Source organism: Callorhinus ursinus, unplaced genomic scaffold (assembly GCF_003265705.2).
Source record: "Callorhinus ursinus isolate GAN/ISIS: 27379988/994484 unplaced genomic scaffold, GSC_fseal_2.0 scaffold11, whole genome shotgun sequence".
NCBI lineage: Eukaryota > Metazoa > Chordata > Mammalia > Carnivora > Otariidae > Callorhinus > Callorhinus ursinus.
The window spans coordinates 35,323,250-35,346,614 of record NW_027397073.1 but is presented as its reverse complement, the minus strand read 5'-3'; the positions used below and the strand labels follow the sequence as shown (position 1 = coordinate 35,346,614).

Below are 23,365 nucleotides of genomic sequence, written 5' to 3'. Positions count from 1 at the left end.
CATACCAGTCAGAATGGCTAAAATGAACAAGTCAGGAACCAAGAGATATTGGCAAGGATACGGAGAAAGGGGAATCCTCCGATGCTATTGGTGGGAATGCAAGCTGGTGTAGCCACTCTGGAAAACAGTGTGGTGGTTCCTCAAAAAGTTGAAAATAGAGCTACCCTATGACCCAGCAATTGCACTACTGAGTATACGGATTGTATTAAATATGTAGATCGCTTTGGGTAGTATGGACATTTTAACAACATTTGTTTTTCCAATCCATGAGCATGGAATGTCTTTCTATTTCTTTGTGTCATCTTCAATTTCTTTCATTGGTGTTTTATATAGTTTTGTGAATACAGGTATTTCACCTCTTTGGTTCAGTTTATTCATGGATATCTTATTGGTTTTGGTATAATTATAAATAGGATTGTTTTCTTAATTTCTCCATCTGGTGCTTTATTATTAGTGTGTAGAAAAGCAACAGATTTCTGTACATTGATTTTGTATCCTACAACTTTACTGAATTCGTTTATCAGCTTTAGCATTTTTTTTTTTTTGGTAGAGTCTTTAGGGTTTTCCGTATTAGAGTATCATGTCATCTACAAATAGTGAAAACTTCACTTCTTCCTTGCCAATTTGGATGCCTTTTATTTCTTTTTTGTTGTCTGATTGCTGTGTCTGAGACTTTTAGCACTATGTTAAATAACAGTGATGAGAGTAGACATCCCTATCTTGTTCCTGACATAGAGGAAAACCTCTGTTTTTCCCCATTGACTATGGGTTTTTCTTGTATGGCCTTTATTATGTTGAGGTATGTTCCGTCTAACCTACTTCATTGAGGACTTTTATCATGAATGGATGTTGCACTTTATCAAATGCTTTTTTACATCTACTGAAATGATCATATGGTTCTTATCCTTTCTTTTATTAATATAGTATCACATTGATTGTTTCGTGAATATTGAACCACCCTTGCAATTGGTGGCCTCTTGCTAGTTGTTTCACTCAGCAATCAGATCCCAAAACACATGATTCTGTGAATGCCAGAAAATAGATTATTTTTGTGATACTTGTTGATCACATGAGGTTATTGTGAGTCTCTTAGATGAACATGAGGAGAAAAGTGAATTAGAATTGTAACTCCTTATAAATTCTCATGAGTTTATTTGAAGGTTAGTTGATTTTTCTTCAATAAATAGGAAAAAACATTCCCTTAATATATATGATATAGTCTGCTTTGAGGAACTTTGGATGATATTTTTAAAGTTTGTCACAAAACTTTTGTTGAGAATAGAGGAACAAGGCTCTTTTTTTTTTTAATTTTATTTTTTTATTTGACAGAGAGAGACACAGTGAGAGGGAACACAAGCAGGGGAGGTGGGAGAGGGAGAAGCAGGCTTCCCACGGAGCAGGGAGCCGGATGCGGGGCTTGATCCCAGAACCCTGGGATCATGACCTGAACTGAAGGCAGACGCTTAACAACTAAGCCACCCAGGCGCCCCGAAGGCTCTTTTTGATACATGCTATTATCAGTGCTAGGAGCCAGAAGACTTCCAACTTTATGCTCTTACTGAAATTTAGGAGCTTCCTTTATTTACTTGAAGGTTCGTAGTAACTTCATTTGCAATAGCCAAACCCTGGAAACCACACAAACATCCTTCAGCGAGTGAATGGATAAATAAACTGTGGTAAGTCCATATAAGGAATACTATTCAGTAATTAAAAGGAATGAACTATTGATACATGCTACAACTTAGATGACTTGCAAAGACATTGTGCTGAAAGAAGCCAATCTCAAGAAAATAAATAAATAAATAAATAAATAAATAAATAAATAAATAAATAAAAGATGAATCTTGTTTGATTCCATTTACACAGCATTCTGGAAAAGACAGAACTGTAGTGATGGAGAACATCAGTGGTTGCCAGAGGTTAGTTATGGGAGGAGGGTGTGACTACACAAGAAGAGTAGATGGAGTTTTTCAGGTAATGGAACTATTTTGTGTCCTGATTGTGGTATGGTCAAAATAATCTATAGATATATTAAAATTCATAAAGCTATATACCCCCCAGAAATAGTCAATTTTACTATAATCTATCTGTTTTTAATTAAAATCTTTACATGGGGGCACCTGGGTGGCTCAGTCAGTTAAGAGTGCAACTCTTGATTTTGGCTCAGGTCATGCTGTCAGGGTCCTGGGGTCCGGCCCGTGTGGGGCTCCATGCCCAGTGGGGAATCTACTTGAGGATTTCTCTCCTGCTTCCTTTGCCCCTCCCCCCATTCATGCACTCTCTTTCTCTCTCTCTCTAAAATAAATAAGTCTTTAAAAAAACAAAATAAAATATTTACATGAAAGTTTTCTCCTACCATTGATTCTCTAGAATCTTCCATTTTGATGCCACATTAAATTTCCCAAAGAACATGTTGGTAGTTATTTTCATGGACTCATCATTTATCGTGCTATATAAAACAGCAGTTCTCAAGCATTTTTATCTCAGGACCCCGTTACACTCGTAAATTTTATTGAGGACCCCAAAGAACTTTTATGTACATTATATCTATTTAATGTAGGTTATATCTATTCTATATATTAGGAATTAAAACATATTTATTTACTTAAAAATAATAGTAAACCCATTGCATATTAAAACAAATAATGTATTTTTATGAAAACTATATTTTCTAAAACAAAAAAATATTTAGAAGAACATCATTGCTTTACGTTTTTGCAAATCTCTTTTGTATCTGGCTCAATAGAAGACAGCTATTTTCTCACATCTGCTCTGCATTCAGTCCGCTGTGATGTCACATGTCATGTACCTCCTGGAAAATTTTACTGTACACTTATGAGGGAATGAAAGTGAAAAAGATGAATAATATCTTAGTGTTATGAATTTTTTTTTTTTTACATCTTCAGACTACACTTGAGAACCACTGCTATAGAGATGGCAGCAACATGGGGAGTCCCCACTCTATATATTCAGTGACACTCTGGCTCTGGGTTAATTTACCATTGGACCTTGATTTTCTTTAGGAAGATCTTCAACCACAGTCCTTAACTGACTACTATATGTTTTTTTTAATTTCCAGTGAATTTGTAGGTCTTTGGCACCCTGGATTGGATTAGCCTTGGTTCTAAAATTTTGTGTTGTATTCACAGTTCAGTTGCAAGGTGTTTTTTGGCATATAAACATAACCTCATAATGTCTTTCTCATCTTATGCCAGATTTTTGAAGCTTCAAAAATACATGCTTCAATGAAATCAGAAGATGGATTATAGATCTAGGAATGGCTCTGAATGGTCTACAATGTAAGGAAGAGATAACAGTTAACTAACGCACATTTCTGTGTTTTAATCCCACAAATGCCTCGTGAATTATAATCATTTCTTCAGTAGATGTATGTTAGGCCTTTTCTCTGTGTACATTCCCATGGAAGGCAATTATGGGGATTCAGAAAGAACAGCAAAAGAAACCATCAACAAAACAAAAAGGCAAAGGTATTTGCAAATGATATATCCAATGAGAGGGTAATATCCAAAAGACACGAAGAACTTTATAACCTAACAACAAGAAGAACACAAATAATCTGATTAAAAATGGGCAGAGGACCTGAATAGACATTTTCCAAAGAAGACATACCGATGGCCAATAGACATATGAAAAGATGCCCAATATCACTAAGCATCAGGGAAATGCAAAACAAAACCATGTGTGAGAGATCACCTCACACCTGTCAGAATGGCTAAAATCAAAAAGACAAGAAATAACAAGTGTTAGCAAGGATGTGGAGAAAAGGGAATCCTTGTGCACTCTTGGTGGGAATGTAAATTGGCACAGCCACTATGGAAAAAATTTTCTCAAAAAATTAAAAATAGAACTACCATATGATCCAGTAATTCCACTACGAGGTATTTACTGTTGAGGAGGAAGAATTTTCTCTGCCTTTCAATATCCTCCTAGTTGGACTAAGAATCAAATTGACATGAAACAGATTAATGGGAGAAAATCAAATTTAATACTGTACATAGAGGGATTCCACACGTACATGGAAATTCCAAAGACAGTGAGGCAGCAAGATGCTTATACGAGCTAAGGAGAGGGTAGAGTCTGAGGAAACAAAGGGGAGAAAGACCATTAACAGGAAGGTGAAAGGAGATGTTTAGAAAGCAAAAGTTGCCTTATTATGCAGATATGTTTCTTAGATAAAGAGGAATCTCTGTTAATAGCTCTCTTCCTGGTACAGGCATGCTTTTGAGGGGAAGGTAGAGACTTACCTGAAACTTCTGGGTTTTGATCATTTTTAACTGAAAACTGTCTTCATGCCAAAGTGGCCCATCTTGGGGCAGCCTGCCCTTGGCCCCTACATTATTCAAAGAAAGCCAAAACATGAATTCAAAAAGATACATGCACTCCTATGTTTATTGCAGTGTTATTTACAATAACCAAGATATGGAAGCCAAGATGAATGAATAAAGAAGATGTGATACATATATGTATGTAACTTGCTTAAGAAATCACATCTATGAGAACTTATACCTAGAGCCCAGTTCTATCTGACACTAAAGCTAATATTCTAAACTACTAGGCTGCCCTAACTACCTACCCCTCAGGGTTAGACTCCTCTCTTTCTTATGCCATGCACATCTAAGTTATGTCTTTTCTGCCTCTGAAGTACCTATTGTCTTTCAGAGACCATTATTCTACCTAGCACACCTAAGGGGTTTGGCATACTCCCATAAATAAATTATTCACTACGATGGCCACATCTTTTGGAGCCAGGGCCCTTTGCATAGTATATGCTAGTAAATTATCATTCCTTTTTAGTGACCTTCCTCATCCCCTTCATGATCCTTCATTCCCTTCTTACAAGCTTATCAGCTCACTATAGCACTTTGCATATACTGTCATCAGAACACCTGCCACAGTATGTATTCATTATTGGGCTGGCTATTTCTTCTGGTTTACCTGTAAACATTCAAAGATAGTCACTTATTCATCTGTATACTCTTATTACCAAACACGGAATTGACACATAGTAGGCTCTCAGATCATCTTTAATGGGATATACAGAAATAAAATTTGTGTTGATGATTTTGGAGTGGGAAAATAGATGGATCTAACAGCATATGGAATATTATCATTTTTGAAATTTTACTCTTTACTCTTTAAATTTTTTCCAGAATATTTTACTCTTTAAACTTTTTTCCAGAATATTTTGTTTATCAACAGGTCCATCTCTAGGGAATATAAAGATCTAGTTGGGACATTTAGGAAAATTATTTTTAAGAGTTCTAAGCGGAAGGGTTATGTGCCATCTGGCTTTACATTCATTGGTAGCCAAGTATGCACAGAAGTGGTAACTAGAAACTCTCACAAGAAACCATGAATCCTTTCTTTACAAACAGCAGGTGGAAAATAAATACTAGCTCAGTGGCCCTCCTTTTGCTACTTGAATTACTTAGCACATCAGTGGATCCATAATATTCCATTTACAGACCAAGCAGACCATTTTTGCTAGATTGATTCATTGAGATGAACAGCTAAAACAAGTTAAAATCCATCATCATATCCCTGCATTAATTTCAAAATGAATTTACTTGGTGTTAAATGGACATTTGTTTTTATTGTCTCAAAGATTGGGCTTTTCCTCCAGTAAAGCAGAATAATGTATCTATATGGTGTTCTAACTTGAACAGTACATAAAGATTGGTAAATAAGGCCCCATTAAAAATACTTATAATGTAAGTAACATGAGTCCCAGTAGCGTTTCTAATGTCCATTAATGCTTATTCTGAGGATCAGAGCTCATTTTACTGAGCCATTTAGTCAAACCGTGTGATTATTTAGAAAGTTAATTCATGCATACTAAAATCTAGCTTAAGTAATGCAGAGGGTAGGAGGTAAAACTCTATGGAGACGGTAGTCCTTTTTGTTATTTAATGATCAGCCATAATTAACTTGCAAATTTGAAATAATTAGAACAAATTAAAGGTATTTAACTTTGCCTCCCTAAAGAAAAATTCAAATTGCACCAAATGCAGCTTTAAATTATTCAAATCTCAGAGGTCTGGGCTAGATTTTTTTTTATAATGCCTTTTCTATGATGAGAATACCAATCTGCTTTTTGTCAGAAGGCATCCTATCAAGTAATTGTTCTTTGTGTTTAATAAATGACAGCTATTCTTCCTTGTAAAAGTATTCCAGTCTCCCAAGACTACATCAGCATTTCCGTGGCATTTTAATTCAATAAAACAAAAGGTTAATGTTTTTCTACTTTTTAAGGAATGCAAATACAAGTGGTATTCAGTTGGTCCTGAGTGACATTTAATATTTGCCATTCAAGCTCAGACAGACTATCGCGATATGAGATTTGGGCAAAATAGCGAGAACAGTTCAGGGAGCTTTGGATTATTAGAATTTTATTGAACTTGAAGAACTGAAAATGTTTTGCATTTCCCCATCCTAAGTCAGTGCTACTCAGTTTCCCATTTACTATGTTATAATATTAAAATACGGATAAAATGTTAGTGACTTAAGAGTGACTCCGTGCAGCAGTCCTAAATGCCACAAGTAACCTCTTTTCTGTTACTGTCTTGAATTTGATAATTTTACCATCACTTTAACAGCTCCAACAGATGCTAAATAAGAACAGAAAACCATTCCTAATAATTTCATCACATCAGTGAATGATGTTGTCCTATATTAGTTATAGCCCCTCAATGAATTTTGTACACATTTCATCTGAACTGTATAAAGTGATAAGAAACACTGATCATCTGACAATTAGGTTTTGACTTTATGATGCCTCACACAGTTAATAAATGGTAAAAAATACATGGTCAGTGAATCTTTTTTCTTTTACTAGTCAGGTCTCTGTTTTGGAAATAACATATAGTTATTGATTTTTATATATCGCAGTATATCTTAAAGTTTATTTGGTAAAATTTTCTCTGCTGTTTCAACTTTATTTTTAATCAACTTTATTGACATATAATTTACACTTAGTAAAATGTACACATCAAGTTAGTGTGTTTTAACAAGTAGATATACTTTTGTATCTAACATCCCAATTAATATAGGAAGTATCCATCACCCAGAAAGTATTTTGTGCCACTTTGCAGTAAGTCCCCAGACAAACCCTTGGCCCAGGCAACCAGTGATCTGATTTCTGTCACTCAAGATACTTTTAAATGTTATAAATCTTCATCTAAATGAAATCATACTGTATGCATATATATGGCATCTTTTGCTCACCATATTTTTTAGATATGTTTATATGTTGCTGTATATTACATTAGTTCATTACTTTTTTATTCCTGAGTAGTAGTTCATTGTATAAATTATACCACAACTTGTTTATCAATTCATTTATTGATGGGCATTTAGATTGTTTCCAGATTTGACAGGGAGGGGGAAAAAACTGAGCTGCTATAAACATTTGCGTAGAAGTCTCTTAACAGGCATGTTTTCTTTCTCTTAAGTAAATACCTAGGAATTGAATTACTATATCATACTGAGTTACTATATCATTTTGCGTATACACAAGTGCGGAAGGGGCAGAGGGAGAGGGAGAGAGAGAATCTCAAGCAGGCTCCATGCCCAGCACGACAACATGGGGCTTGATCTCACGACCCTGAAATCTTGACCTGAGCCAAAATCAAGAGTCAGCTGCTTAACTGACTGAGCAATCCAAGCTCTCTATTTTAACTATACGTGAAACTGCTAAATTATTTTCCAAAATGATAGAACTTTACAGTCCCGCCAGAAAAATACCAGAGTTCTATTTGCTCCTCATCACTACCAAAGCTTGGTATGGTCCACCTTTTTCATTTTAACCATTTTAGTGGATGTGAAATGGTATCTCATTGTGATTTTTGTATACTGATGACTAATGATAATGTGCGTCTTTTAATGTTTATTGGCCATTCATTCAAAAGTATCTGTTCAAATATTTTGACCATTTTTAATTGGGTAAACAACCCAAGTATTGAACATACAACTATTTGTATATTTGTCTATATATCCTTTATCAATATATATTGTGATTATTTTCTCTCTGTGTATGACTTGCCTTTTTATTTCCTTAATGGTGTTTTTGAAGAACAGGACTTTTTATTGATGAAGGTTAAAAAGATATTCTCCTGTGTTTTCTTACGAGAGTTGTACAGTTTTCACTTTTACATTTAAGTGTGATTTATTTCATATACACCCTCATGTGTAGTGTGACATAGGGTTCAAGTTTCATTTTTTTCTATACAGATACCCAGTTTTTCTAACACCATTTGTAAGAAACAAAAAACAAAACTATTTTTTCTTCACTGAATTGTCTGATGCCTTTACAAAAGTCAATTGCATATGTACACACACACACACACACACACTCACACACACACATTCGTGGGTTTCTATTCCATTGATCTATCATCCCATTGATAAGAATGTCCATTCTTATGTCAGTGTGACACGGTCCCTACTACTTTAGCTTTATAGTAAATTAATGAATCTTTAAATCAGATAGTGTATGTCTTCAACTTTGTATTTCTTGTTAAAAATATTTTTTGGTTATTCCAGGTTCTTTTGTTTACATTTTAGATTACGTTTACCAGTTTCTATTAAAGAAGTAGAAGTATGATTAGATCAGTTTGGGGTAGAATTGGCATCCTAAAAACACTGAATTTTCTAATCCATGAACATAGTGTATCTCTTCATTTATTTAGGTCTTTTTAAATTTAACTCAGTAATACTATGTAGTTTTCAGTGTAACAGTCTTGCACACTTCATTGAACTTATTGGTGGTATGTAAAAAGAGTATCGATTTTTGAATATTTACCTTTATATAACAGTCTTGATAAATGCACATATTCTAGCAGGGTTTTTGTTTTGGTTTGGTTTCTTGGTTTTTTGTTTTGTTTTGTTTTGGGGATTTGGGGGTTTTTTGGTAGACTTCTTAGGATTTTCAAGTTCACAGTCACATTGTCTGAATAGTAGCTTTATATATGCCTTTCCAAGCTTTGTGCCATTTGTTTCTTATTCTTGCCTTATTGCATTGGCCAAAACTTCCAATAAAATATTGAATAGAAGTGGTTAAAGAAGACATCCTTGCTTTGTGCTCAAGGAAAAGACATTCAATAATTTGCCAATAAATATTATATTAAATATAGGTCTTTGGTAGATGCTCTTTATCAGATTGAAATAAATTCCCTTTTCTGCCTAGTTTGCTGAGAATTTTTACCAGGATTTTACCAAATGCTTTTTCTGCATTCATTGATAGAATCATATGGTTTTGCTGCTTTATTCTTTTAATGTGATGATTTACATGGATTTATTTTTGAATGTTAGGCCAACATTGCATTTTGGAAAAATACTCATTTGGCTATGATGTAGTACGTTTTTATATATTGCTGGATTTGATTTGCTAATATTTAGTTGAGGATTCTTATGTCTATGTTCATGAGGGATACTAGTTTGTAATATTACTTTATTTTAACAACTTAATCAGCTTTTGGTATCATACAGTAACATAAAGTGAGATGAGAAATGTTCCCTCCTATTTACTGAAATCTTGTGTAAGATTAGTAATATTTCTTCATTAAATATGATAAAATTTACAAGTGAAGCTCTCTGGTCAGTTTTCTTTGTGGGAATGTTATGAATTCCATTTCTTTAATAAATATAGAGCTATTCATATTTTCTGTTTCTTCTTGAGTCAGTTTTTTTTTAAAGATTTTTATTTATTTATTTGAAAGAAAGAATGAGAGAGAGAGCACATGAGAGGGGGGAGGGCCAGAGGGAGAAGCAGACTCCCTGTTGAGCAGGGAGCCCGATGCAGGACTCGATCCCGGGACTCCAGGATCATAACCTGAGCCGAAGGCAGTCGCTTAACCAACTGAGCCACCCAGACGCCCTCTTCTTGAGTCAGTTTTAACAAGTTATATTTTTCAAGAAATGTGTGCATTTTGGGCAGAAGACATGAATGGACATTTTTCCAAAAATATCCAGATGGCTAACAGACACATGAAAAGATGTTCAACATCACTCATCATCAGGGAAATACAAATCACACCTGTCAGAATGGCCAAAATTAACAGTATGGAGGTTCCTCAAAAAGTTAAAAATAGAACTACCTTGCGACCCAGAAATTGCACCACTAGGTATTTACCCAAAGGATACAAAGATTCAAAGGGCACATGCATCCTGATGTTTATAGCAGCATTATCAACAATAGCCAAACTATGGAAAGAGCCCAAGTATCCATTGACTGAAGAATGGATAAAGAAGATGTAGTGTATATGTGTATACACACACACACACACACATATACACACACTGGAATATTACTCAGCCATCAAAAAGAATGAAATCTTGCCATTTGCAACAACATGGAGGTAGAGTGTATTAAGCTAAGCAAAATAAGTTGGTCAGAGAAAGACAAATACCATATGATTTCACTCATATGTGGACTTTAGGAAACAAAACAGATTAACATATGAGAAGGGGGAAAAAAGAGAGAGAGAGAGAGGGAAGCAAGCCATAAGAGATTCTTAATGATAGAGAACAGACTGAGGGTTGATGGAGGGAGGTGGGTGGTGATGGGCTTAATGGGTGATGGGCATTAAGGAGGGCACTTGTGATGAGCACTGGGTGTTATATGTAAATGATGAATCACTGAATTCTATTCCTGAAACCAATATTACACTGTATGTTAACTAACTAGAGTTTTTTTTTTTTTAAAGATTTTATTTATTTATTTGAGAGGGAGAGAATGAGAGACAGAGAGCACAAGAGGGAAGAGGGTCGGAGGGAGAAGCAGACTTCCTGCTGAGCAGGGAGCCCGATGTGGGACTCGATCCCGGGACTCCAGGATCATGACCCGAGCCGAAGGCAGTCGCTTAACCAACTGAGCCACCCAGGCGCCCCAACTAACTAGAGTTTAAATAAGAATTTGGTGGGGGGGGGGGGAAGAAATGTGTGCATTTTATCCCATTTCAATTATTGAATGTAATGGCATAGTTACTCATGAATATCCTTAATATTCTTTTACTATCTGCAGAATCTATAGTGATATCTTCTTTCTGATTCCTAAGATTCATAAATTGAGTTTTTTCTTTTTAATAGTTTGTCTTGGTAGAGATTTATCTATTTTATTAATATTTACAAAGGCTCCACCTTTGTGTTTCTTCTATTTGTCTATTTCATGAACTTCTATTCTATTGTTTCCTTTCTTCTACTTACTTTATATCTAGTTTGCTCTTCTTTTTCTAGCTTTATAAAAATGTCTTATTATATCAATGATTTTAAACTTTTCTTAACTAATATAAGCATTTAAGTTATTTTCCCTGTAAGCACTGCTTCTGTATCCCTCAAGTCTTGATAAGTTATATTTTCATTATCATTCATTTCAAAATATTTACTAATTTCACTTGGGATTTTCTTAACCTATGGATTATTTAGAAGCATGTTACATAACTTTCAAATACTTGAGATTTTTCTAGATAACTCGGTTTTTATTTTTAATTTAACTCCATTGTGGTAAGATTACATACTCCGTAAGCTTTCATTGTTTTGAAATATACTGAAATTTATTTTATGGTTCAACATATCTATCTTGGTCATATTCCATGTGTACTTTTTAAAAATGTATATTCTGGGGGTGCCTGGGTGTTTCAGTTGGTTAAGCATCTGATTGTGGATATCAGCTCAGGTCTTGATCTCGGTCATGACTTCAAGCCCTGCATTGGGCATGGAGCCTACTTAAAAAAAATGTATATTCTGCTGTGGAGTATAATATTCTGTACATGTCAGTTAAGTCAATTTGGTTAATAATGTTCAATTCTTCTTTAGCCTACTGAATTTTTATCTTTTTTTCCTATCAGTTGATAATAAGAGGACATTAAAATCTCCAAATATGATTGTGATTTTCTCTACTTTTTCCTTTAGTCTTATCAAAGTTACTCCTTGTATTTTGAAACTCTATTTCAGATGCATATGTATTTAGGATCGTTATGTGTGTCTGATGATTTTCCACTTTAATCACAATGGCATATTTCTCTTTATCTCTGGTAGTACTTTTTTTCTTAATGACTGTTCTATTTAATATTATGTAACCACTCCAGTTTTCCATGTGCACTATTTACATGGCACATCTCCTTCCATCTATCCTTTTATGTCAATTTATTTATTCTTTCATATTTAAATTGTGACTCTTGTAAACTACATATGGTTTAGGTTCTGCATTTTCCTATCTCTAGTCTGATAATCTCTTCCATTTGACTTGAGTGTTTTATTCGTTTAAATTTAATTTAATAATACCTTCAGATTTAGATCTAACATTTTGCTTTTAATTCTTCCTTTCTGTTAATTCCATCTATTCTTTGTTACTCTGTTTCTTCTTTTCTATTTTTTGAGGGGATTGGGGGAAAAATAAATTTTTTTCCATTTTCTTTTTTAATCCCTCTATTATTTCATTTGCTATCCCTTTTTTGCATTTTCTTTAGGGAATTCTGTAGGGACTTCAGTATGTTTCCTTAATTTATTAAAGTCTACATGGTACTAATATTGTGCCATTTTATGTAGAATGTAAGAACTTTTCTATTGCATAGTTTATTTACTTTCTTGTTTTTTGCAATATTATTGTCATATACATTACAGCTTAGTACATTATAAATCCCATGATACAGTGTTATCTTTTTGCTGTAAACATTTATATATCTTTTAATGACATTGAGAGAAACATAAGAATATATAGACTTTTAGGGCCACCCAGTTAAGCATCTGACTCTTGGTTTCAGCTCAGGTCATGATCTTGCGGTTGTGACATGGAGCCCCACATTGGGCTCTGTGCTCTGTGAGGAGTCTCCTCCAGATTCTCTCTCCCTCCCCCTCCACACATCCCCCCCATCATGCTCTCTGTCTCTCTAAAGTAAATAAAAATAAAAATCTTTAAAAAAAAGAATACTTTTATATTTATTCATTTATGTACTATTTCTGATGCTTGTCATTTCTTTCTATAGATCCAGGTTTCCATCTTGTGTCATTTTCCTCCAACTTGAAAAACACTTTAGTATTTCTTGTACTGCAAGTCTACTGACAACAGATTTTCTCTTTTTTATCTGAAAATGTTATTTCTCCTTCATTTTGTTTATTTTTTTTAATTTATTTATTTTTGAGAGAGAGTGTGTGAGAAGGGGGGAGGGGCAGAGAGAGAGGGAGAGAGAGAATCCCAAGCAGGCTCTATGCCCAGCTCAGGGTAGAGCCCAACGGGGGGTTCAATCTCATGACTGTGAATGACCTGAGCCAAAACAAGGAGTCAGAGACTCAACCAACTAAGCCACCCAGGCGCCCAATTTCTCCTTCATTTTTGAAGGATATGTTCATGAGATGCAGAATTATGGGATGACAGGTTTTTTTTTTCTTTCAGTACTTTAAAGATACTGTTCTACTTCCCCTTGCCATCCTTGTTCTGATAAGAGGTTACTGTCACTACACTATTCTTCTTTATGTAATTGACATGTTTATCTAGTTGCTTTAAAGATTGTCTTTATCTTTGGTTTTCAACAGTTTGTCTATAATCTGTAGGTCAACATTTTTCATCAAATTTGAGAAATATTCTGTCATTATTTCTTTAAAATATATTTTTTCAAATATTTTTTCTATCTCATTCTCAGTCTTTTTTTCTGCAACTTCAGATATGTTTGTTAGACAGCTTAATACTGTCTACAAGATCCCTGAGACTCTCATCTTCTTTCTTCAACCACTTTTTTACTCTGTGTTCTTCAAATTGGGTCATTTCTACTGATTCTTGGGTCTTTCATCTCCTTTTTTCCAGTTTTTGTTTTAATCACTGTAATTTTTAGCTCTAGATTTTTCATGTGGTTCTGTTCTAGAATTTCTGTCTCTCTCTGCTATGACTCTCTGTCTCTTCATTCATTAAGACCGTGTTTTCCTTTATATCCATCAACATATTTTTAATAGCTGATTTAAATGAAGTTTCTGTCTGCCCAAGTCCAACATCTGGGCCATTTTTGGTTAATTTTAATTGATTTTTTTTCCTTAACTGTGGGTCAAACTTTGTCTTTTTTGTGTTTGGCTATTTGAATTATATCCTGTGTATTATGGATGATGCATTTAGAGATGTGGCTTTTATTATCATTCTCTGAAGAGTGTTGATTTTTGTTCTTTCTCAGCAACTTAGTTACTTGCTAGTCACCTGGAACTTGGATAGGTTTGGTTATATGCTTTGTGAGGACAGATCTCTGGAAAGTCGGGTGTTTTCCAAGCCCCTCTAAATTGGTAAGACTCAATCTCCAAACTCTTTCCTCCCTATGTATTTTGTCATAGCTTGGTTTTAAGCCTTGTTAGAGGTTTATAATAAACATTTGTCTAGGATGTGAACCTTTTGTTGTCCCAGCTAAAGTCAAGGACATTAACAGTACCTCTTCATTCTCTGCCAGAACTCCTGAGTTCTCCCAGCATTGTCCAATTTTTAGTACTTCCATATTTCTATTCTGCTTTCAACTTTCTAGCATCCACTCTTTGGTAAGTCTTGCAGTGGAGAAGAAAACAAGCAGTAGAGAAAATCTACAAGCTAAAAGTTTATGTTTTAAAAATATAAGTAAAATCTGTAAGCCTTTTCAAGATGATGAACCTATTATAGAAAGAGAAAACAATTACAGTATCTGGAATGAAAAAGAAGATGTCACCATAGATTCTAACAATATTTTTAAAAGTAATTAAGGAATATTATGAACAATCTCTTGCAAGCACATTTGACAACCTAAATGATACAAATTCCTTGAAATTCACAATATACCAAAATTGTTACCAAAAAAATTTAGAAAATCTGAATAGCCTTATGCCTGTTGAAGGAATTTAATTTTTAATTAAGAAATTTCCTACAAATAAAACTAGACTTGTGAATTCTACCCAACATCTAAAGAAGAAATAACATCAATCTTACACAGATTCTTTCAGAGACGAGAGTAGGGTTTTTCAGCCTCAGCACTATTGACATTTCAGATCACACAATAAGATTTCATTGGGGCGTTCTGTGCATTGCAGGTTGTTTAACAGCATCCCTGTCTTCTACCCATGAGATGCCAGAAGCATCCCACCCCGCCTTGGTGACTATCAAAAACCTCTGCAGACATTGCTAAATGTCCTCTATGTAGCAAAATCCTCACCTCTGCCCCTCTTGAGAACTATTGGACTAGAAGAACTTTCCCAACTCCTTTTGTGAGACCTAAACCAGGTAAAAGCATTAGAAGAAAAGAAAATGACAAAGTGATCTTACTCATGAACATAAATGCAAAACAAAGAAGTTTCTTAACAAAATATTAGCAAATTAAGTCCAGGAATATATGAAAAGGATAATCCAGTTTAATCAAGTACAGTTTATCTCAGGAATGCAAAATTGGTTTAACATTTGAAAATCAATGTGATCTGCCATATTAACGTAATAAAAAAGAAATCCAGTGTCTCAAATAGATGTAGAAAAAGCATTTAACATAGCTCTCCCATTGCTCATACATTATAAGGAGAAAAAATGGCCTGTCATTAAACTAGAAAGCTGATAGAGGGTATGGATAAAGATACATCTCTTTAGTGATGAACACTTTTAGGAATAAGGAAAGAATGTCCACACTTAGCACTTATATTTACATTATACTGGAGGTCCTAGCTAGTGTGATCAGGCATAAAAAATATTGGAAAGAAAAAGTAAAACAGTCTTTATTCTCAAATAGAATGGCTAGCCACATGGAAATATCCTAAAGAACCTACAGAAACAAGTACTAGAATTATTAAGTGGATTTAAAACATTCAGAGAATTCCAGTTCAAGTTCAACATACAAAAATCAATTTTACTTCTATATAATGCAATTGGCTGCCATATAGCAATAGATATAGAACAACAGTTAGAATATAAAATAAAAGGAAGCATTTACAGCAACATAAAAAGCCATCAAATACCTGGGAATAACTTAACAAGAAATGTACAAAATCTCTACATTGATCACTATGAAATACTGCTGAGATAAATTCAAGAAAACTTAATAAATGGACAGAAAGATATACCATGTTCTTGAATTGGAACACTCAATATTGTGAAGATACAAATTTTTTCTGAAATGAAGATTAGATTCAATGCAATTTTAGTCAAAATACCAGCTACTATTATAGAAATTGGCAAACATTCTAAAATTTATATGGAAATATGAAGGGCCCAGAATAGCAAAAACAATCTTTGCTATTTTAGATGAATTGAAAGACTTGTGAACCTAATTTGTGGTGTTAATTAAAATTATATAATCAAGACAGGTTGGTATTCACATTAACATAGATAAATAGGTCAGTGGAACAGAATAGAGTCCAGAAATAGACCCAAACAGTCATATGTTCAATTGCTTTTTGACAAAGGTATCAAGCAAGTCTATGGAAAAAGGAGTCTTCGAAAAAAATAATACTGGATATACTGGATATAGATATGGAAAAAAATGAACCTTGATTCCTACTTTACATCATACCCCAAAACAAATTTGATCATATGGTGTTAGAGCCTGATCCACAGAGGAGGGCAGCTTGGCACAGAATATCAGAGCTTGCGCAGGGTGGGACTTGAACCTTGACCAGTATGCTGCACCCTCCCAATAAAATCCTAACCCAGGATCAAGCTCTCAGGCTGCTTTCTCTGCTTTTACATCTGTGCACCTGAGCCTTGACACAAATTTATTATTTCTAACTGTTAGGCCTTCAACATTGCAGGATAGTTTCTCCCTTGTTCTTGGTCATTTCTATCTTGAATTCCCTCAATACATACTCCAAATCTTCACTTCTCTCCTCAATACCCATTTCTTTCACTCACAGGAATGAATTTACCTCCTCCTTCACCAAGAACATTGAAAATGAAGTATGTACTTCCTCAACTCTGTCTCCACCCCACCACCCTAAAGTCAGCCAGCCAAGTAGCAAAACACTATAGAGTTATGGATCCAAATGCTTTCTTGAAATATCTTCCCAAATGTTTCATAAGTACCTGAGGCTACATTTAATTTCTCCCACATTCCCAATCCTTCCTCTTTGTATTATTTATGCCCCCATAATTCTGCCAGTCATTCCCACTACCTTTTCCCTTCACTTTTCACATTCAAACACTCTCCAGGTTCTACCAATTTTAAATCCTAAATATGGTTTTTAAACCATCTCTCTTCATTTCATATGACTGCTTCTCCATCCCAGACCTTTATCAGCTCTCCTCAGAGATGTTTCCGCAACCTTCAGACTCATCCAGCTTCTCATAGTCCCTTTTCTAAGTGGCACCGTTCCGGGAGAGTTTTTTATAAATTCAAGTTGAATTATGCCATTTCCCCCTTAGAACCTTCCAGTGACTCTGCCTTGCCTACAAAATAGAGCTCGAGCCCCTTTATAGGAGAAACCAAACCTTTCATGAAGTAACCTGTCCCTGTCTCTCCTGCCTCACCTTCACTTCTCAAAATATATGATATTTTTCTTGTTTGTATATTTGCTCATAGTGTTTTTTCTGCTTAGAACATCCTTCCATCCTTCCTTATCCCCTGCTTATCCTCCAAGATTTAGTTTGAATGCTTCCAGAATTTCCCCTCAGTAATACAGATAGGTGCCCTGCCTTTGTGTTCCCATTAACACCCTGTGTATCCTGAATCATAGCATGTATCATACAGTTTTAAAAATGATCTGTTTTGGGGTGTCTGGGTGGCTCAGATGGTTAAGCGTCTGCCTTCGGCTCAGGTCATGATCCCAGGGTCCTGGGATGGAGTCCCACATCGGGCTCCCTACTCCTTGGGAGCCTGCTTCTCCCTCTGCCTCTCTCTCTCTCTCTCTCTCTCTCATGAATAAATAAATAAAAATCTTAAAATAAATAAATAAATAAAAATTTAAAAAATAAAAATAAAAATGATCTGTTTCAGGAGTACCTGGGTGGCTCAGTCGGTTAAGTGGCCAACTCTTGATTTCGGCTCAGGTCAGGATCTCAGGGTCATGAGATCGAGCCCTGCATCAGGCTCCGTACTCAGAGCAGAGTCTGCTTGAGGATTCTCTTTCCCTCACCCTCTGCCCCTCCCCCGCTAAAATAAAGAAATAAATCTTTTTTAAAAATTATCTGTTTCGGGGCGCCTGGGCGGCTCAGTCATTAAGCATCTGCCTTCGGCTCAGATCATGATTCTAGGGTCCTGGGATCGAGCCCTGCCTCCGGCTCCCTGCTCAGCGGGAAGCCTGCTTCTCCCTCTGCCACTCCTCCTGTTTGTGTTCCCTCTCTCGCTGTGTCTCTCTCTGTCAAATAAACAAATAAAATCTTTAAAAAAAATAAAAAATTATCTGTTTCAGTGTCTCTTTCCACCACGAAAATCACTTGAGAACAGGAACCAGGTCTTGCTCATGTTTGTATGCTTAGCACCTAGCATATATAATGTACTCAATAAATATTTATTTTTTATGTTTGCCCACTCTGACCCCATAGCACGTTACCAGGCCTATAGAGTATGTCTTCAATAAATATCTGATGAATATACAAGGGAATTATTGATTTAGTAATTTATTGAACAGGTACAAGGAAACGAGAATTTGAGGTAACTGATAGTTTTCATATAAGTGACTGAGAGAATGGCGATGTCATTAAATGAGAATGGAAGCCTGAAGAAACTAGTTTCAAGATAAATATAATGCAATTGCTTTCCCAGGAGTTACTTTGGGAGGTATGACAAGACATCCCTTCACAGCTTTCTGGCAGATACTGGATCAGGTCAGCAGTTTTAAAGAGCACTGGGGGCTAGATGAATCTATTTAGAAATCATAATTGAAAATACAATGATGTGGCAAGAATCACTAAGAAAGTGCTAAATGGGGGGGGGAGAAGAAAGCAAAGGACAGAATCTTGAGGAATGTCTGCATTTAAGGGGAAGGAAGTAAAGGGGTTCCCAGTAAAAGAATCTGAGTAGAAGCCTCCTAAAACTAGAAAACCAATCCTAATGATATATTATGAAGTCCAAGATAAACAGTTGTAAAAAAAGGAGTCAACTGTTGTAAAGTGATCTAGTAAAAAGACTGTTGAAAGAGAAAAAGCCACCAGATTTGTTCTTTGAAAAACAGTTTTAATAGGCATGTCTTTTAAAATCGATTATTGTTTTCTAAAAGTTTGGCAGACAAGGGAAAGAGAGAGGAGATGGTAATGTAAAGGTGATGGTAAAAGGTTTGTTTTTTAATTTAAAAAGTACATGCCTATTAGAAGAAATGGAAACAATCAGAAGTATATAAATTAAATTATAAAAGCTATTCCCTCACTCACTCTATTTCTGCTTCTTCTCAGGTTTGGTATGTATTCATCCAGAACTTTAAAAATATTTGTTATGTATTTTTGTTTTTACAAAAATAAGGTCATGTTATACATTCTATTATTGCAAATTGCTTGCCTGCTTGCTTGCTTTCTTTCTCTCTGTCTCTTTTCCTTTCCTTCCTTCCTTCCTTATTAGTATGTCATGAAGTTTCTCCACAATAGTGTAGAGAACTACCTCATTCTTTTTAGTGACTGAATAGCGTTCCTTATAATGGCTGTGTCAGTTTCTTTTCTTTACTCATTCTTCTCTTGAATATTTGCCTTCAGTTTTCCCCTGTTACAAATAATTCTGCAATGACTGTCCTTGAACAAATCTTCTCATGCTGTTGTTAACGTAATTCCATAGGATAACTTCTTAAAAGCAGAATTGTTAGGAGGTAGGTGCATTTTTATTTTGTGTTGACAAATCACTCATCAGAAGGCTATACCAGTTTGCAGTTCCTCTAGGAATGTATTACAGTGCTCTTGTCCCTGCAGCCTACCCTCACTGACGCAGAGTATTACACTTTCCCACTTAAGGGAAGAGTTCCTGGTTTTAGGCTTAGGTTTTGATTTTTAATGAAAAGTCTGATCTTGTTCATAATCCTAGGAAAGAATCCAGTTGAGAGGAGGAGTTTGTAAATTATAAGAAAAGGAGATAATTGACAGACCATAATCACAGAGGGCATAGGTCAGTAATATCAAGAATATGAAAAAAGGTGTGATTTTCTTCTGAGACATTAACAGAGGAATAGTAGATAGGTAAAGATGGAAATAAGAAATTTTTTGTAGTCATCTTTATTTTAAAGAAATTAGAAGCCAAGTCCCTTGTTGAGATAGAGATTGGGTTTATTTGAGAGAGAGAGCAAGCACGGGAGCACAAGCACTCTCTCTCTCTCAAATAAATAAAATCTTTAAAATAAGAAAAAGAACAAGCAGAGATGGGGGCACCTGGGTGGCTCAGTCGATTAAGTGTCTGACTCTTGATTTGCACTCAGGTTGTGATCTCAGGGTCATGGGATCAATCAAGCCCCACTGTGGGCTCCATGCTCTGTGGGGAGTCTGCTTGGGATTCTTTCTTTCCCTCTCCCTCTGCCCCTCCCCACCCCCCAACTCACACATGCTCTCTCTCTCTCTCTCTCTAAAAAGAAAGAAAGAAAGAACAAGCAGAGATGTAGTCCTTGGATTTGCCTGCATCTGGAGCTTCTGGGTTAAAGTAAATTTATCTTACATTCAAAGTGAGGTAGTTTTATTCTCTTACTTTTCCTGTCCCATGAATAGAAGTTATATGAGCTAAGATATACATCCACTGGTGAGACTACATGGGTAAGTGATCCCTGAGTTCTGGTAAAAAAAATTTTAAGAGTATAAATTTAATACACTGCATTATGCCCATATAAAGCCATACTGTTAATAGTTTTTGTTTCTCTATATCATTCCTAACATAAAGCCATTTAATTTCTTGGTTTTTATTAGTAAATTATTACATGAGCAAACATTATTAAAAATTCTGATCAACATAAACCGAAGCCCAATGACTTGGATGGGTTTACATGATTTGAATCCTGGTCAAGAGTCCACTGAGATTAATAATACTCTGTCAACTTATTCTTATCCAGAGATTACCTCTGCTTCTGGGGGGTTTAAACATCTTAATATTTAGACTCTACTTTTTGGGTAAATGTTTTCTCTCTCTCTCTTTTTTTTTTTTTCACTTTAACTCTCACATTGTTTTGGGGCATGGTGAAGACAAAACCAAAGTGTCATGAGTTTGTAGTGAATTTAAATTTAAAGGAAGAGGCTGGTAGAATAGTAAGGAACATACATCATTGGGACGCTTCTCCCTAAAAAATAAAATGTTATAAGAGGAAATGTGTTAATGGTGGGAACACAGTTTATTAGAAAAAAAAAACATATGTACATGTGTTTATTTTCATTAAAATGCCTTTTACTCCATACTTGCTTTGTTGACTTTATAATGAAATTATGTGAGGACAGAGACCGGTTGGTTATTCCAGGTGCACCATTGTACTGCTCCGTACATACTCTGGGAACATAATAAATACTGTAACAATTGAAAATGAGAAACACAAATGCATTTTGAAGCAAATTGGTGATATTTTAATCCCTAATGTTCAATTTTAGTACTTGGAAACATTTTAGTTATGCAAGTCTTGTTTTAGCATACTTTTTATTTCTATAGATATTCTGGTTCTTAGTCATACTCTGTGGCTTTATTAGCAGCTTCATGGGTCTGAGTCTCATTTCCCCAACTCCAAATATTTGAGGATAAAGACCATTTCTTCTCTAAAATTATTGTGGCAAGATACAAAATAGACCTTCGGTAAATTATTCAAATTATACTTCAATAAAACAATAAGAAAAAGAAAGTTATTACTGCCAATGAATTGCATTTCAACCATGCTGAATTTATATGCCTTTATGTGATCATGCACCCCCCCATCTATGCTCTCTACAGCTAATTCATGTTTATTCTTTTCAGTTTATTGAAGTCAAAATGTGATGGCTGGCTGCTGGGAGGATCATCATCCATCAAAAAGTACCAAGAATCCACGAACAGCAATGAGACTAGAAGGGAGAAGACAGTTGGGTTTCCATCACATACAGAAGATGATACCCTATGGACATGTCAAAAGAAAGATACATATCGACCCCAAAGAGGTAAGCTTAGTATCTATAAGTAGCAAAAGGAGAAGCTGTTCCAGGGCCAGTGGGTGCTGGTGGGTGCCAGCCATGAACTCCAGATGATTTCTACAACCCTGAACAAGAGTTAAGTATATTACCAACTGACATGTGTCTGCAAGGCCACAGGTGGCACATCTGCTAGATCACTGAATTGCATCAGCATTTCTCTTAGAATACTCTTAGAAAAAACTGTCCGATTTGTCCCTCTTTGCAAGCAGCAAACCGTAAGCCTGATTTAACAGTAAGTATGGTTATAGGCATAGAATAATGTTCAAAGTGAGTAAAGAGGACAGGAAATTGAATGTAAATTTCTGCTGGGAGAGTAAACTCTAACAACTACAGTTAATTCTCAATTAACTAGAAATATGGGAAGGGTAAAGGAGAGGTCATAGACAATTCTACATTGTAGCTAAAACAAAATTTCATAAGCCTGAAACATACATTGCCCAGCAGCCTTTTAAGTGCCAGTAATTCTTCCTACTTTAGATGTCTCAGATTTTTTTTTTAAAGATTGTATTTTTAAGTAAACTCTACACCCACTGTGGGGGCTGAACTCACAACCTTGAGATCAAGTCGCACGCTCCACCAACTGAGCCAGCCAGGCACCCAGATGTCACAGATATTTTAGAAGAAAATCAATTATAAAATAACTGTGTGAAATGTTGAGCAAAGTGGTCAAAATTTAATTGTGTTTCCTGATTTTTTCTGGAGTGGCTTATGGCTTCACCTCTCCTAAAAATTACCAAGGGAACGATTTCACAGCAGAATGCAGCAGGTCTGAGCTTCCTTGTACAGAGAGAGGTACAGGCAAGAAAGGGCCACAAAAAGTCCTGGAGCCCCCTCTGCACACACTTCTTCCCCAGATACCTCTTACCTGCTTACAACCATTAACTCTGACTTCCTTCTTTTTTTTTTTTTTTAATTTAAATTTTAGGTAGTTAAATATAGTGCAGTGTGGTTGGTTTCTGGAGTAGAATTCAGTGATTCATCACTTCCATACAACACCCAGTGCTCATCACAACAAGTGCCCTCCTTAATACCCATCACTGATCTAGTCCATCCCCCACCCCCTTCCCTCCATCAATCCCATTTGTTCTCTCTCCTTTCTTTTTTTTTAAGGTTTTATTTATTTATTTGACAGAGAGAGACACAGGGAGAGAGGGAACACAAGCAGGAGGAGTGGGAGAGGGAGAAGTAGGCTTCCCGCGGAGCAGGGAGCCCCGACCCTGGGATCATGACCTGAGCTGAAGGCAGACGCTTAACGACTGAGCCACCCAGGCGCCCCTGTTCTCTCTCCTTAAGGGTCACTTATAGCTTGTTTACCTCTCT

General features: G+C 35.6%; 1 protein-coding gene across 5 annotated transcripts in view; it reads left to right on the top strand.

Moving 5' to 3' along the window:
- KIAA1328 (KIAA1328 ortholog) overlaps positions 1-23,365 on the top strand; it is a 366,775-nt gene that overhangs the window by 283,284 nt on the left and 60,126 nt on the right. For all 5 annotated transcript variants that reach the window (XR_012380034.1, XM_025886685.2, XM_073898300.1 and 2 more), the window contains one exon: positions 21,834-22,012. Coding sequence is in view for 4 of the 5 variants with exons in the window: in XM_025886685.2 (XP_025742470.1) it covers positions 21,834-22,012 (179 nt within the window). In the remaining variant the exon portion in view is untranslated. The remainder of the gene's footprint in view (positions 1-21,833; positions 22,013-23,365) is intronic.